Here is a 17,070-nt window from a genome sequence, read left to right on the forward strand (position 1 = left end):
GAAAAATACATAAGTAGTTCTTTGCCGTTTTAAAGGATTGCTCCTTTATCTTAAGTTCTTGTTAGTAACAACGGTAACAACACGTTTTTTAAAAGCAGTCGGGTTGTTTTTTATAAAGATAACTGTTTAAGCTTACATGTGTTGAATACATGCTCAAGAATTGTTACGTAAGTTGAGACGTTATCTCAAATAAATAGTGTTACATTTACAAACTTCACAATGTTCGTATGGTTTTTTAATCCTAGCTGGATTAGTACGTACCACAGCGCGTCTCATCAGAGAAATCGCCGCAGTCGTTGTCGCCATCGCACAGCCACTCGACAGCGATGCACACGTTGGTATTATGACAGACGGTCCGATTTGCTTGTTCGTCGCAGGAGCGTGCGCATCCGGCCTCGTCCTCGGACTCTGCGCAATCCGCCACGCCGTCGCAACGCTTCTCCATTGCGATACAGGTGCAGGATATCTAGATATCAAATATTGGTAATTTATTGAATGGTTAATACAATTATATAGTGCCCGGCCACTAAGAAGTCAATCCTGACACATTGCACAACTATAAAAATCCTGATTATTGTTAATGGCAATCATTGAAAAAAAATGCTACACTTACTACTTTGTTGCACGCAACAAGTAAGCATTGCATTTTTGCCTATGATTCATATTGTTAATATTGAGAAACTTCATGGCTTTGCAATGTGTCAGGATTTACTTCATAACGGCCGTTGACTATACATACACCGCAATGTATTCGCGAGCACAGGCTAGTCACAATAAAGCCAACCATCAGTACTAAAATACTGTGGGTGCTAGAAAAATTACAAACATCTTCAGCTAAACCGTCTACTCGTATTAGTAAATAACGTCACGCCAATTTTGGAATTTTTAGTGTCCTACAGATAAATAAGCAGATATGTTGGGATTTTACCTGACACGAGAAACTGTGTTCTGGACATGGTATGTGGCAGCCGCCATCCTCCATGTGGTCTTCGACGTCGTCCGCCACCACGTCCGCATTCCGGTCAAATATAGGTCGATCTGCGTTAACGAGTATAATAGACAATTAATCTGTATTATGCTAATCTTGCTGATAGATGACTTGTGGAGTTGTGAACTATAGGTTTTTGGTAGGTATCTCGTGGAGGCTTTGATTGGCATATGTGAACACAGCCACTATGGTATTACGTGCTATATGAGACTATCTGATTCTGCACTTTAACTTGCAGAGCTACGTTGATGATTATATGCTACAACTTTCCTCAATATTTTAATCTCGTAAAGAAGTGATACGCTAGGTTTTCACACCTATAATAATCTGAGTGGCAATACATTGCCGGCCTTGAATGATCCGTCACATCGTACCTAATTCGCTAGCCAAGCAATGTATACCTACTCGAATTTTGCTTGTACGGTCAAGGACTTTAATTATTGAGCCACCATGGAACCATTTCACAGTAAACATCATAGTAACATCGCATTAATGAACAAGGAAAATCGTAATAACTTTTCCTTTGAAATGCCCATGGTGGTTCATGAATTAAAGTCCTTGACCGTACTATGAAAACCTGACTTTAGCCTGGACAGATACTTACGATGCCATGGTTCAATACGTGTGTACGGGCTGTGCGGTCGAAAGCCGGGCACGCCGCCCACGGCAGCACCCGGGGGCTGGTACGGCGGCACCCGGCGGACCGCCGACCGAGGGTCTGCTAGTTCTGATGTCGAGTTGGTGGGACGCGGCAGCGCTAGAGGTGGTGACTCTTCCGCGGATACTGCCAAAAACGAGGAATCGGTATAATCACTCCATAATGATCATTACAAGCACGTCTAATGGTATACGAAGACGTGGTCTTAGATGAAGCGTGCTTGCCTGGTAATTATTGACTCGCGTTAATATCTGCTATTCGTCTTAGGGCAATCTTAAAAGCCCTTAGAAAAAGTTAGAAACCGTCACTGTGAGTGCAAATCTTTAATCAACTGTCAAATTTGACACGACACTAGTAACGTGGAGTGAGCATTTTTGTAAGGCAGCCTGGGAAGTAAGTAAGCGTTAGTTCGGTATGGATCAGTTTGGATGCCACACCTCGCGGTTAGTGACCGCGACCTTTGCCATGCCATAAGAACTTGCCATCACTGTCGTCTCGAAAAAAATATTAAACAATCCGGTGGGAATCGAGTTGTTACGGCGCCACGCCACTGCACGACACACAACATACCGAATTCACACTTATTTTCATATCATATACAATTCATTCTTCTCCACATGATGCGTAAACAATCAAGTCACATGTCAATAATATTCGTACTTACAAATTGTCACCAAAATGGTCTCACGTTCATACGAAGAATATGTTCCACGAATCTATTTATAAATTACTTACAACGAGTCACCTAGGGTCGCAATTGATATTTTTATGTTTAACTCGCGTGACTGCTTACATGCGATTTTGCACTCTATTGTTTTTGTCATAAGATTCTGTTATGTAGGTATGATTGTCACCACAGATTATTTCATATCGCAATAATTTAGAGAAATAGTCAAGCATTTGATACAATCTGTTGACTTTTCCTTTTCGAACACAGTGCCAGTAAAACTACAAGTGTATTTTTTGTAAACAATAAATTCGATTTCAAATTCTGTACAAAAAATTGACCTTGATCATGACACAAGTTGTTACAACGTACCTAACAACAAAATCTTAACATTTTAATATTTTACGTTATTCAATTAGCATTTTATAGATTGACAAAAAAAATAACTTGCTAAGATAAGATAATTATGGTGGCCTAGGAATCATATTGTTGGTCGCTCTATGCTTCACTGAAACTAGTTCAATAAATATAACATTATTACTTATGAGTAGGTATGCATATCCGCAACGATACCCTATTATGTTTGCGCAGCAATACACTCTTGGTAATTAGTTTTTAAGACCGCAATGTTATTTAGGTAGCTACATTTATTGTTCAATTAATTCAGTATTGTCTGGTATCGTTAGGTAACTATGCTCAAACGTTGCTGTCAAAAACAATTTAGGCAAATTCAATTTACACTTGTATGACAAATTGTGCAAGGTGCATACTTAATGGTATTTAAACGAGAGATATCGTTTATCGCGTAAAACTTTCTTTTGTAATCTTCTTCTTTCTTCAGTTTTTATTTTTTGTATAAAAACTGAGAAACGGACTTGTGATTAAGCTCTTAAATTTAACATGAACCCTGGTAGGGTATAGCATTTGTTGTTATAATTTATATTGTCTATTTACTATTTTTACCTGATTTACCTACATTTACCTACATTTACCTGAGCTTAAGTGATCATCGCTGCGCATGGACATCTACATTAGAACTTTGGAACTGCTGATGTTATGTTACTGCTTCAAAGCGTTTTGTTTCACCACAGGCCCCACGCCCCCACAATTCTTCTGTTTAAATACTTACAGTTATGTCCAGCCACGACTACGCGCGCGCTAATATTATATATCGAACAAATTTTCCATCAAAACAGATGCACGACCTAGACGCTCTACTTACAATAGTTAATTGGCAGGCAATGTAGTAGAAAATCACTGGCCGTATCGTCAGCAGAGAGGTTGCGATAGAACTTAAATCGTACTCACCACACAGCCATAGTAAGGTGAATAAGGTGACGTATGCGGCTAGCGGCGCGGGCATGGTGGCGTTCAAAGCGGTGGCAGGCGCATCGCCTAAGTGACCCGCGCGGCGGCTCGGCCCCGCACCTTGGCCATCATTGCGACGGCTATCTGAGAACAATATAAATAATATAGACAAGATGCCGTGGAGCGGTAACCTTAGCCTTTGGTCGAGACAGAAAGAGACGACATTTGGTGCCTTTGATCGACGTATCACCATCTTTATTAGCTTTGTAAGGGGTGCACCGTGCACCCTCACCACCAGACGTTTAATACGGCTGCTCCGCTCGGTATACCTTGGGATCGGCTCCGGCTTGGGCGATGACGCGAATCTTATCACATTATTAGACGCTCTGTTATAATAGAGTCGGAGTCGTCTTAGATACATATCCGGGTAAGTACACCTACATAATACGAGTAAAATAATAGATTTAGGCGCGTGGATTCAGTAAAGATAAAGATAAATAAACAAGTCTATATGATAGCATACGTAATTTACGGCGCCTAACCAAGTTTTAGCCACCAACATTTATCTACCCCAAAATCTTTTTGTTCAAAGGAGTGATAGAAAACTTTTGTTTCTAAATTTGTTTCTTACCCATTTTGTGGTGAGACGTGAAACGTTTGCGCTGATCGACGTCTTGTCTAAGATCTTAGCAGAATATCAGTTAGACATGTTATTGCATATTGCTTTACTTGATAAAAACTATAGCTATTTTTTTAGCACTGGAAACATAGTACGCGCGACAACAACCAACAAAAGCTTTTGCCGAAATGGCGTACTAATTGGCGTACGGTTTTTGTTATGTAATGTTTGCCAATTGTGTTATTTTACTTATTTTGTACAAAGAGTTTACTGCTGTAAGTAATTCTTTTTAACTTAGTTGTATTTGTAATATGTAAAAAAATAATCAAAAGTTTAGGTGAATTCAGTCGGCAATGACTCGGACCAGTGATAATGTACCTAACTACGACCAGACGAATGATAGCAAAAACTTTATTTTTTTGTGTGTCAGTTGCCCAAATATCTGCCTACCAAGTTTCATCAAAATTCGTCTAGTCGTTTGACCGTAAAAGAGTAACAAAAACAGTCACGTACGTACGTACAGACATACCTACTCATAAACTTTCTTATATTTATAATATGATTAATTATCCTATCCTACTATTATAAACCATAAGACAAACTATAGTCCATTCAGGATAACATTGGACTCTAGAAGGTCACAGAAGAAGAGGTTCTAAACATTTTTTGTGAAGTCGTAATAATGATGATGATGATGAATAAATGAAGTACCTAATAAATTGAAGTCATAATTGAAGTCATAAGTAGATTAATACGTAATGTACTTACAACATAACACAATTTTACCTATACGTAATTTTCTACATAATATTAATTCGATTTATATTTATACATAATTTAATAACTGTGTTTCATGGAATCATCCGCTCTCATTCCCTGTTTAATAATATTCTACTCGTAGTTTCTTCTGCTACAAAGCGCAAGCTCTTTTCAATTCCAAATTTCGTCAAATTTGGTGCAGTGCTTTAGTTGTGAATAGTTAACTATTCGTATATGATTAAGGGTCATTTCATTTTGATCCAAACTGACGATTTATAAGTATAAATAATTTACGGAATATTTCTTGAGTCAGCAATATTATAAACGTTCCGTTTCTTGCAGAATGTTCTTTACCTCTTCCTCTTTAGGTATTTTATAGGAAGACATTTCTGTTTTTAACAAAACAGGAAAAGTTTTTTATTGTATTTAAATTAATTTATGAAAAATAGCAAAGTTAATCTCACTAATATTCATTATAATTGCGAAAGATTGTAAGTCTGTATGTTTGTTTGTTACCTACCACTTCACATCTTAACCGCTGAACCGATTTAGGGGAAATTAGGTATACAGATGGTACAAGTCCAGGGGAAGGACATAGAATAGTTTTTATCCCGGAAAATTGCATAGTTCCCGCGGGATAGCAGTAAACGATTCTACGTGAACGGAGTCGCGGGCAACAGTTAATTAATGAATAATTGAAACCAATATTGACGTCTTCGATATTTTAATTAGAATTAAGACCGTATACCAAAAAAAGGCAATTTATTAAATGACTTCCTAAAGTGTAAAAAGATGAACTTATTCAAAGTTCCAAAAATAAGTACCACAGACTCATATTGCGACGCAATAAGGCCGTAGTAGGTAACATATTTTTGAGTGGTTCGAATAGACATTTATCCTACGTTCATTTAACTCACATTTAAAAGGTTTGCTGCCAATAATTTGTTACTAAATCCTAAGAAAACTAAATGTATTAAATTCTCGTTGATAAATTCATCTAACTCGAACTCAGTTTCTAATATAAAGTTAAATGGTCAAACTATTGAATTTGTAAAATCAACAGTATTTTTAGGAATAACGCTCGATTCTAAACTACAGTGGGGACCTCACGTCACAGCAATCGCGGGTATATTGAGCTCTGCTGCTTTTGCAGTTTGAAAATTACGGCAGCTAACCGATGTGGCGACGGCACGGTTGGTGTATTTTGCTTACTTTAATAGCATTATTTCGTACGGCCTTATTTTAAGGGGATCTGCTGCAGACATTGATTCAATTTTTATCTTACAAAAGAGAGCAATTAGAGCAATTTATAATTTGTAGACGCGTGAATCTTTAAGATCTTTTTTTGAAATAATCATGTATGTTAGGAAGAACATATGTGATTTTCCCACTAACGTCGATAAGCCAAAGGCTACTAGAAACACAGGGATGCTTAAAGTTCCATCTTACAGACTGGCTAAAACCAAAAAGTCGTTTCTGGGAAATTGCATTTTTATAATAAAATTCCAAAAAATATTATAAATGAAACGGATACAAAATTCAGATCTATTGTCAAGAAGACATTAATATCAAAGGCGTATTATAAAGTTAATGATTATATCATGGGCAGGGATATTTGGAAATAATTCCGATCCGCATTAGCGATCCCTTCAAATAGCGAACCTACCTACTGTGTTAAAAATAAGGTTGTGTTAAATACTTGTGATGTATACATATAATTTAATAATATTGTAAATCTGTTTAAAAAAATATATACCTCGTTGAGTTTCTTGCCGGATTCTTCTCAACAGAGGTTTTCCCGTACCGGTGGTAGAATTTTTTTGACATTCATAAGTGCTTGTTATAGCCTAAATTGAATAAAGATATTTTGACTTTGACTTTGTCTAATGTACAAAATTACTAGTCCACGATAATTCTAACGACGTTTGTATTTCGTTCAGTTGACTTTAGCTAAAGCGTAGAAATAGCGTACAAAGTCGATGGAGCTACGCTGGGCGGAGCTCCGGTATCTGTGTAGATTTACCTAAACATAACAATCTATGTATACACTCCAGTCAAGACCTATAATTTTTATCGTGTTTTGTATCGTATTCGGCTTTTTGTACGCAGATTTTAAATATATCTATTTTCAAAGTATTGTCATTAGATATTTAGTAGTTGATTTTTGAAAAGAAAGTAATTCGATTTACAGTGCATTAGGAGCAGCATTTTTAGGAATTTCGTACATTATGAATTTTGATGTTCGGGGTTTTTTCTGTAGGAATATCGTACTTAGGAATATTGATTTCCGAAATTGTGCTACGGAGCTTTTTCGATAGGTGAATAAAGTCCCTAAAAAATTTGGTGATGCGACATCCCTTAAGGATTTTTTTTCTCCTGGCCTCTATTTAGTAACTATTGTCAACTATATATACGTCACTAAAGCAGACCATCTGTTGTTGTAAAAGTTTATATTACTATCTCGGGTGGGTCACTTAGAGCTCAAAATTTTAATAAACGTTCGCGCTTGGGTACTTAAACTATCGGTCATTCTTGTCTGTCAGTCTTGGTTATCATCGTTTAGTTAGCGTCGTTTATTTATACCCTTTCGACCCCTATTCGCTGATTGCCATTATACGCATAAGTAAACAAAGTTACGAGTATATGAATGTTATAAAAATATATGAATGTAAAAAAAAAACTTGAATTTTTAAGATTTTAACGAATCTAATTATCATAATCTAAAAACCTGTTAACAAACGTATACAATAGCATTTTCAACAAAAATGGTGGCTGACTACGCCGTTGCGAAAACTAATATTTTTTGAGAAACCCTGTTGGCGCATGCGCGAAGCCAGCAGCCGGCCTTACGAGCTACTTGTTGATCTCTTTTTCATTCACCACGCACCGCTTCGCGCATTCTACGCAGTTACAACGCGCCAGATTTACATTTCACATTATTATATAGGAGAGGCATGAGCTATAAAAATACGTAAGCATAGGTAAAAACTTAGGAAAACCTTTCATGCATCTAGCAGTGCAGATCTAATATAGCACTTATGTCATTTTTCCAATTAATACATATAATAATAATAAATAATTAATTAATTAATATTAGATGCAAGAAGGGCCTTTATATTTTTTTATACCCATTTTTATAGTTTTATATAAAACGTATGTAAGTTACATTGAGATTTAAAAGGACCGCTAGAGTTTTTGGGGGACTTATGTGGCCTTCGTTCGGCTCAAAATAAATGACTATATTATTATAGAATGAGCTCGAACATCTGACTCGGTCGAATAGGCGTTTCTGAAATGCCTATGAAGAAGTTGTTGTAAATTGAAGCAACATTTAATTTTATGAACTGGCAATAGTCGGGGGTGAACATTTTTAGACAGCTCGGAGAGTGCATTAAGCGTGAGTTAAGATAAATCCTCGGATGCAACATTTTCGTAGTCAGCCTTCACTACCTTCACTGAAATCACGTTAAAAATGTAGCCATCCCGGTGGGAATCGAGTCGTTACAGCGCCAAGGCACTGTAGCTCGTGACGTTAGTAGTGACGTAAGTAGAAATAATTAAACGATATTTAAGTATTCTCCTTGATAGGTCTTTATTACAGCACTTGTCATAGTTGGCAATATACCTTGATGCCAAAGCGGAAAGTAAATTTTTATCAATGTTTTATTCCACGAAAGTAATTTATACTTAATCATCGTGCAGTTTATTATTATCTACTCTCAAAAATACCCACAGTTTCACATCAAAACAGCCTCATCGCTTTTGCTATCGGAGCTTAAAATACGTCGCCATTTACCTCTCACAACAATTTCACTTATTAACAAGTTACCGCACTAAAATCACCTTACATGGGTTCTTACTTAAAAATTGTCTGGTTTGGTAATTAAGTCTCCATCTCACCACTTTAGGTCTTGCCACGCGTCAATGTCACTTAACTTGTCTAATTGCACAATTCGACATCAATTGTTCATGATTCTTAATGTCCCATATCCCAAAACATCAAAACAGATCTTATTATGTTTGAATTTGGGAAATAAGTATAGAATTTATTGAGGGATCAATACGGGGGGGGTGGGCTGCGCGACAGCGTGCGCCCACGCCCGCCCGCGCACTCCCCCCCCCCTTCTCGCCCTCTGAAAGTCCGTAACTTTACACCTCCTGCCGCCCACAGATCTGACCATCAAAGTAAAATCTATGACGGTAAATAATGACAAAATCACAAAAACCTACACGCGTCAATTTTATTCCTACACTTATTTCAAATGAGCCATCATCTGGTGATGCTCCACTGAAATCCTTTCGTCAATAATGTTGGAGGGCTACACTGAATGTAGGGTAAATTAATGATGGGGACATACTCCTCACTAGGTTGAAGTAAATACCTGAACTCGATCAACGTTTTAACATTATCAGCATCCAGGGTACACAAACACTGAACACCACATATGTCCACGTCACGGAGAAAACTCGGTAAACACAGGAGAATGGATTGTTTTAACACGGAATTGAAATGACTAGTATTTCTTTCGGAGAGTTCTTTCCTATTTCAGCAAAATATATGTTGAGCGGAGATCGTGAGGACACCTCATCGGTTGTGCCGTTCTCGCGCAACTGGGGTAGGTATTAGGTGAGCTAGAATCTCGGTCCCCCCAACAGCTCCCCCCGCGCAGTCTGCGTCCCATCGATGAATGGAACCCTCCGCCCCTTAGCACCTTTCGCCGCTATAAAAGTCCCTTTCAGTGCTCTATCTCGCATTTACGTATTATATCGGGCACTCAGAATAACTGTAGATGAAAATAGATGGAGTGCAATAAATAGTGCACTTTTCTGAGAAGTAGTAATGCGAGAAGTAGTTTTGAGATTTTGATTTTAAAAGTTTTTTTAATGAATAAAATAGCTGATTAGGAGCAAAATATGTCATTATCTATAAATGACAATATTGTAATTATAATTGGTAATATTGTAAACCTAGCTTTATAGTAAGAAGACATACATAGTGTTTTTAAAAATTAATAACCAATTATCTTAATGCGTACATTTAAACAATCATAAACATCGGTGCATCAAGAAACAAATGACATAAACTTTATTTAACACCCAACTCAGTACTTGTTTTACTATTATTATTGGGAATAGGGTATAAATCAATCTGATAATAATTCATGTAATGATAGAGCTGCATATGGATTTAGTTATAGTAGATTGATAACCAAGGGTGGAAAGTGACCCATTTCACCCAAGACATTTCTGGCGCTCGAACGAAGTGAGGGCGCCAATAGTTTGAGGGGAAATGGGTAATTTCACCTGAGTTAGACACTCTACTTTTCATTTCGACTGTTAGGAAAGTAATAAACTACAAAAAAATAGAATAATAAATACTTATATCCAACCTCCAACGGTACCTTTTCGACTGGCCACTTGCCACGGCCGACTATAAAAAAATCGAGTTGCTCACGATCAAGGAGCTTATATACAAAACTGGAGGTTGAACGCCGAACGAAGAAATTTGACCTTTATTACTTATTTATATATTCCATCTCTTTCTTTCACATTTCACGAATGACTTCCATCTCTTTCTTTCTTTCTTAACCTAACTTTAGAAAAAAAAGATGGGATATGTTCGTGACGTAATAAAGATCAAATTTCTTGTTTCAAACGGATGTTCGACGTTCATCCTCCAGTGTTGTATTTGGTTATCAGATATTTGATAGGTAATGAATAATAAAGTTCACAGAAATTGAAGGTCATTCATTGTTATTTAATTAAATATGCCATTTTATGCTAAACTATCACTGTAAGGCTTATAAATAACGGAGTCGAAGATAATTGAGTTACGTCAATGACACTTTTTTTTTACGTTTCGGCCTGGCCTTCTAGATAGATTCACATCGTGACCAAGGAGCTTATATACCTACAACACTGGAGGTTTAACGCCGAACATCCGTTTGAAACAAGAAATTTGACTTTTATTATGTCACGAATAAATTCAAATTTTTTGGAAGTCATTCTTGAAATGTGGAAGAAAGAGATGGAATATATATAAATCAGTGACAAAGGTCAAACTTCTTCGTTCGGCGTTTAACCTACAGTTTTGTATATAAGCTCCTTGGTCGTGTCGTGCCCAACTCGATTTTTTTTTATAGTCGGACGTGGCAAGTGGCCAGTGCGAAAAGGTTGGAGGTTGGATATCAGTAAATTTAATTTATTATTATTCTCTTCTTTTTTGTAGTATTTTACTTTCCTCACAGTCGAAATGAAAAGTAGAGTGTCTAACTCGGGTGAAATTACCCATTTCCCCTCGAACTATTGAATCGAATATCTGGGGTAAAATGGGTCACTTTCCACCCTTGTTTATCAATCTACTATTTCACCTCAGCTCCTCTAACAGGCTGGTTTTGCTATGAGTTGAGTCTACTCACTGTATTGCAAATATTTGAAATTCACTTCGATCTGTCACTTTCACTTCAACATGAAAAAAGCGATAGATACTAGGATCAAATGTGTTGATTACAATCTTAAATTAAATTCAAGGTATATGACAACGAAATATTTCCAAAATGAAAATTTTCCCGCTCTTTTAATAAAGTATGCAACCTCGTTGCACGAAAGCCGCTTCTCTTGTTTTTTTTTTACAACAATTCCGTATATTTGTCAAGTTGAATGAATTTGTAACAAACCTATTTATGTTTATGTAATAGAAATCTAAATAAAATCATATTTAAAAGTTAAATAATATTTATAATAAATTATACGTTTATTGTTTAACCTTTTTAATTACCCAAAGATGGGTTTGAAAAATAAGTAGGTATGACATATTTTACAAGTAGTTCTAAGTTCAAATTACAATGCATATTATGACTAGAATGAGATTTGTATTGTACTTACTGGACACTTTTTCGTTCCGAATTCAAAACCTCTCTACTTACCGCTTTTGAACAATGTTTGGCATTCTTAACTTTCTGGTGACTTTTTAAAGATGTAATCGCAACTGTACGTATCATTTTTGAGTAAGGGTTTTAAATGTGATTATTATTTGTTTTTTTAATAATCGGATTATATTTTAAAAAAATGTGTTTGTTTTATAAACAGGTAGGTATATGTGGTTTTATTCTTATGTTACATTAAAATTATGTTCTCGCTGCTAAGGTGAAAAATTGTATTGTATGTGTCACACGAGACCAAAGTTTTTTTGCATCTCATGTGTTTGAATCCCTTGCTGCTCTCAAATTCTTAACCTAGAATCACTCGCTATGCTCGTGATTCAATTGTAGAGTCCTTCGCTAACTCGGGATTAAAAATCAACACTCGCAACAAAAAACCACTTTGCTCTCTTGTTGCACAAATAACTATTACTTCCATACGCTCAAAAAAATATTATAAGCACACTAGAGACATCGGTTTTTTGGAACCAAAATCACGTCGAACTAACGAAAACTAACGAGTATTTTAATTCAAGCTCCGAGGTTCAAGCAATCTGCCTGAAACATTTAACTACAAACGATAGATGGCAGCCTTGGTGCCCGGATACAATTTCAGTGGGCTAGCAGTGGGCATTAACTTGACTCGGTTCAGTGCAGAACGGTCTAAGCTATGAAGGAAGACTGACTCAGTGGTTTCTTGTTCCAAGATAGATGGCGTTGCAAGTACCTTTCGCTAAATAAAATTAATCCCTGAAGCTGAAGTTAAAAAGTTTATGATACAGACGTACTTTTAGCTGTAATAATTACTCACTTGCATGCAAATTTGAAGATTCTAATTCTAATTGGAACAACATATAAATCCTATTTATTCCCTTTCCCGTGTAAATTTAGACAAATCCATCCTTATTCCTTATCTGAGTCATAAAGGCAAGGCCAAGGGATTGAGTTCGACCTAGAACAGTCAGTCACTCAGGACTTTTCATTCTATATTAGTAGATAGCGAATGCTGTAATTTAGGGTCGACGACACCCAGAACACTTTCTTGCAGCCCACTTATACTTTTAAAACCTATTACCTAAATATACATAATATACTATCGGCAATATTAAGAAATTCCACATGCTTCTACCTCGTTTCGCCATTATGGTGGTATTTGCCTGCTGACCTTTCCTCACATTTGATCCTTCTTCACATTTATGCGACTTATCTTTAATTTGATTTTTCTTAATAGTTACTTTGATTTCAACGAAAATGAAATTGCTAACATTAGGTACCTGTACAGGTCAGGGCTTACATATAGTAGGTAAAGAAAAAACAATTGATATTAAACTTTATTTTGCAACGTTTACTTAACATATACTATTCGTTTTGCAATATCTTTCTATAAACATCGATTTAACTACTAATTCGTCATCTAAGACGATGGCGTCTAATATTGTAGTCAGTATTTACAACGAACTTAAATAAATACCTAAATACATATGAATGTTCTAATAATTAGATGGATAGAGTTCGGCAGGTAGAGCGTCTCATAGACAAAGTTATGTGATTTTATCTTGTAGAAATAATATATCTTTTTAAGAGCCTATTAGTTAACATTGGTAAAATAGTTTTTAGAATTAACTTTATTGCGTCAATACTCGATTATGATAAATTAAATACAATCCACAATAGGTATATAACATTGCTAGCCGCCACACGAGACGGGCTGCTGACTAAAGCCAAATAAAATAAAATGTATAATAATCATATTAATAATAGTTAGGTGAAGATTTACACCCAAAATCATTCAATCATTCGATTCCAAACCGTAATGTTCCCTTACTTACATTATAGTACCTCTTCACTTATAATATTGGCAGTTTCAGTAGTTCAACTATAACGTGCTATACTATCATCTACATACATTAAACTACTGAATAGATGTTGATTGTGGCATAGTTCGGCATATTTAACTAAATAAAAAATAAAAATTTGCATGTATTCCTAAAATCACCAGTATAAACGTCGATTTTCTCTACCTATATATAGGCTATGTATGTAGTTATTTATTTATTGAGATTTACCGAGATGAATTAATTTTCTTAGGAGACGCAACTTATAATTTTCATATTTCAGTAGCAGTTGAAAGTCATTCATAAGGCTAATGAAGCTCTTTGATCATTTAAACTAATAAGTCAGGCAAAACAATCGGTACAACTAAAAATAGACATCACCTGCCTGAGATGGATGCAGTACCTAATATAAATACAAGAAACAAAATAAATCTTAACACTTTTATACACTTGAACATATCGCAGCTGGTCCAATTCTCAACAAGCAATATAGGCTTCCGTGAAACACGGAAATAGTTTTAATCGAAGATGTAGAAGACCCAGTAAACGGCGTTAAAGACGAGGAAGCAGACAGGAAAGATAACTCGAGAGTAGGTGTCAATGACGTTGACGTCCCTGATTTTGGGCATAGACGCTTTGATGACAGATGCACCACGACGAAGTGCATGCATCATTTTTGGCTTGCCGGTCGATCCATCTGGAAAACAAAAGCTTATTTTAAAAAGTGTTGGCGCTATTGTTTTCTTGGTACGGAGGGTAAAAAAAGCTGAGATAAGTAACGACACAATAAAAGGCATTCCGTCTTACAGACTTGGGCTGGCAACGGCGGTGGTTATTCATCAACAGATGAGCTGATGCGTAAACAAGCAGTTTTCATACTCATCATCATCGTCATCTCCGGTATAACTCTCATTTCATTACGGGGTACAGGCCTCCTGTCAGATTGCGAGAGCTGTGGCTGTTTCCCACACGGGTTCAGTGCAGAATGGAAATTCTACACACACCATTAAATTACCAGGTGTAACCAGGTTCCCTCACGACGTTTTTCTTTGTCGGAAAGCTGATCGGATATTTCAAGTAAAATTTCGCACATAAATTTCAAAAAACTCGAGTAAACCACTAGGTTACTAGGGTATATTTCGGTTCCAATACCAGGTTCTATGTTTTTATTACCGTCAAATTCAATTCGGGAACTACTGAATAATATCAAATAGAGGCTCAATGTACAAGATTTTAAGCAAGAGGTATTAACTTTTAGAATTTCTAGAATGTGGCCTTGTGCGATATCTCAACTGCGTGTGTTCTCGCTGTAGCCTTAATGAGGGCGGTGCGCCGGCGGCGGCTGGCAGCGGCTTGGACCGGAGCCCAAACAGGGGGGACACTCGGCCTGACGCGCTCGAGCACTCCCGCAGTGCTATGATCTCTTCCGGAGAACGGGAACCTGTGAATAGAATGTGTTATCTCTACATAATAAAAACAAATTCGCTTTCCCCTTATCTCCCCTAAACCACGAAATGAATTTTAATCCGGTTTTTCCCATATTTTTTAACAATTTTTTTACATAATACGTACTAAAACCTAATCTAGCCCCCGCCAAGTCGAGCAATTAAGTTTTTACGTAAGTAGAAACAAATACAATATTAGGCAATAAAATAACAGATTTTAAATTAAATTACATTAGTGAGAAGTACCTACCCCTTTGAACTGAAAAGTGTAGATATATCAAAATGGAAAAAGTGGAAAAGTGCATATCACTGTACTTGTTGACTTTTACTACCTCCTGAGTCCTAACTTTATATGTTGTTATTGTTTCAACATTCTTAAAATTCTTTATTCAATGATCAATTTGTGCTAAAGCACTTTATAAATAAATAAATAAATAAATAAAGTAAATTCGGCCGTCATTTTTACTGTTAATTTTGTTCTTTATTCGTGAGGACTCACGGGGGTAGACAAAGTAAATTACCACCTGAACATTTCAAATCTTTCTCCACACTCGTGCTGGTGGAGAGGTCCCGGTTCTTTAACTTAGCCCGCTTCCTTGCTCTGGCGCCCCAATACGTGTAGTTGACTGCGGCGTACTCGAGGAGCGCCGCGAAGACAAATACAAAGCACATGACCAGATATATGTCAATGGCCTTCACGTAAGAGATACGCGGGAGGCTGGAGCGCACACCCGTGCTTATTGTGGTCATAGTCAGCACCGTTGTTATACCTAGAAGTTAAAATAATGAGATTTAAGGACTGTTTCACCACCCATTGATTAATTTTATTTCACGGATAAATGTGATGCCGTCTCTGTATATTCGAACAAAACAAACAGAGACGGCATTACATTTTATCCGTCAAATAAATTTAATCAATGGATGGTGAAACAGGGGGTTAATGAGACAGATACAGTGACGCCATCTTTGATTAACGGAACAAAGTACAGAGACGGCATCATAGGTATCTGTTCGCCGGCTCTAGCCCTTGATCAAGGTAGAGCGAAATCGTCTACACTCAAAAGGCGCCATCACTATGTTATTTTGCACTGGAAACTGTATAATGGCGGTCCTTGCTATATGACGCCTAGAGAGATCGCTCCCCTTGCTCTACCCCAGGGCCGGCGCTGATCTGTTACATTAGATATACCTAGTGCCATCCACGAAGACGCGTGATTTTGTCAAAATTAGACATTAACGACATTGTAATAAGAACCATGGCACGCGTCATCGTGAATGACTCCACCTATACCGTACCGATTCAAAGGCGCGACGAACCGATTCAAAGGCGTGCCGCCGCGACTGGAGCGGCGGCGTTTTCAAAGTGCATCGCGCATTTAGGTCGGGAAAAACTTTGACCGTGGATCAAACTTTACACGCAAGGTAGGTTAACTCTTACGGTCTATCTTGATTTAAGGTCTGTGAGTTGAACAGAAAGTGGTGAATCAGGAGCCAAATCTCGGAATGTGTTTCTATGAAATGGACAGAGACAACATCCACTCGGTGTTCCCCTAGTAAAATTATTTCGTGTGCCTTCGAGCACCTGGATCCACGCAATCCTCTAATGTTTGGAACTTGAGACACATAATAGACAGATAGATAGACACATAGTTTAGAAACATATTTACCTAACGCAACTCGAGCCGACGTAGCTTCGTGATTTATCCAGAACGATACCCACGAGAGCATCACAATGAGAATGCACGGCAAGTAAGTTTGAAACACGAAGTAGCCGATGTTCCTCCGCAGTTTGAAACTCAGCGATAGTCGCTGGTACACGCCGGTCGCTAACTTTTCCTGAAACGATTCAGCATCACTGAGCATTCTACATT

General features: G+C 37.1%; 2 protein-coding genes across 7 annotated transcripts in view; both read right to left on the reverse strand.

Annotated features, from left to right (window-relative positions):
• Lrp4 (LDL receptor related protein 4) overlaps positions 1-9,600 on the reverse strand; it is a 30,050-nt gene extending 20,450 nt beyond the window's left edge. The window contains exons 1-5 of one of the 4 annotated variants that reach the window (XM_074107046.1): positions 9,382-9,600; positions 3,622-3,761; positions 1,593-1,772; positions 929-1,038; positions 262-466 (exon numbers count right to left, since the gene is read on the reverse strand). In XM_074107046.1, coding sequence (XP_073963147.1) covers positions 262-466; positions 929-1,038; positions 1,593-1,772; positions 3,622-3,676 — 550 coding nt within the window. In that variant the 5' untranslated portion in view covers positions 3,677-3,761; positions 9,382-9,600. Of the gene's footprint in view, positions 1-261; positions 467-928; positions 1,039-1,592; positions 1,773-3,621; positions 3,766-8,859; positions 9,024-9,381 lie in introns of those variants that run through there. The other 3 variants (XM_074107036.1, XM_074107051.1, XM_074107042.1) reach the window with 3 other exon arrangements.
• Positions 9,601-13,237: 3,637 nt separating this feature from the next.
• Positions 13,238-17,070, reverse strand: part of LOC141442172 (gamma-aminobutyric acid receptor subunit beta-like) — a 28,156-nt gene continuing 24,323 nt past the window's right edge. For 2 of the 3 annotated variants that reach the window (XM_074107094.1, XM_074107079.1), the window contains exons 7-10: positions 16,867-17,035; positions 15,721-15,969; positions 15,007-15,195; positions 13,238-14,451 (exon numbers count right to left, since the gene is read on the reverse strand). In XM_074107094.1, the coding sequence (XP_073963195.1) occupies positions 14,273-14,451; positions 15,007-15,195; positions 15,721-15,969; positions 16,867-17,035 (786 nt within the window). In that variant the 3' untranslated portion in view covers positions 13,238-14,272. The remainder of the gene's footprint in view (positions 14,452-15,006; positions 15,196-15,720; positions 15,970-16,866; positions 17,036-17,070) is intronic. The other variant, XM_074107086.1, reaches the window with a different exon arrangement.

Source organism: Choristoneura fumiferana, chromosome 2 (genome assembly GCF_025370935.1).
Source record: "Choristoneura fumiferana chromosome 2, NRCan_CFum_1, whole genome shotgun sequence".
Taxonomy (NCBI): Eukaryota; Metazoa; Arthropoda; class Insecta; order Lepidoptera; family Tortricidae; genus Choristoneura; species Choristoneura fumiferana.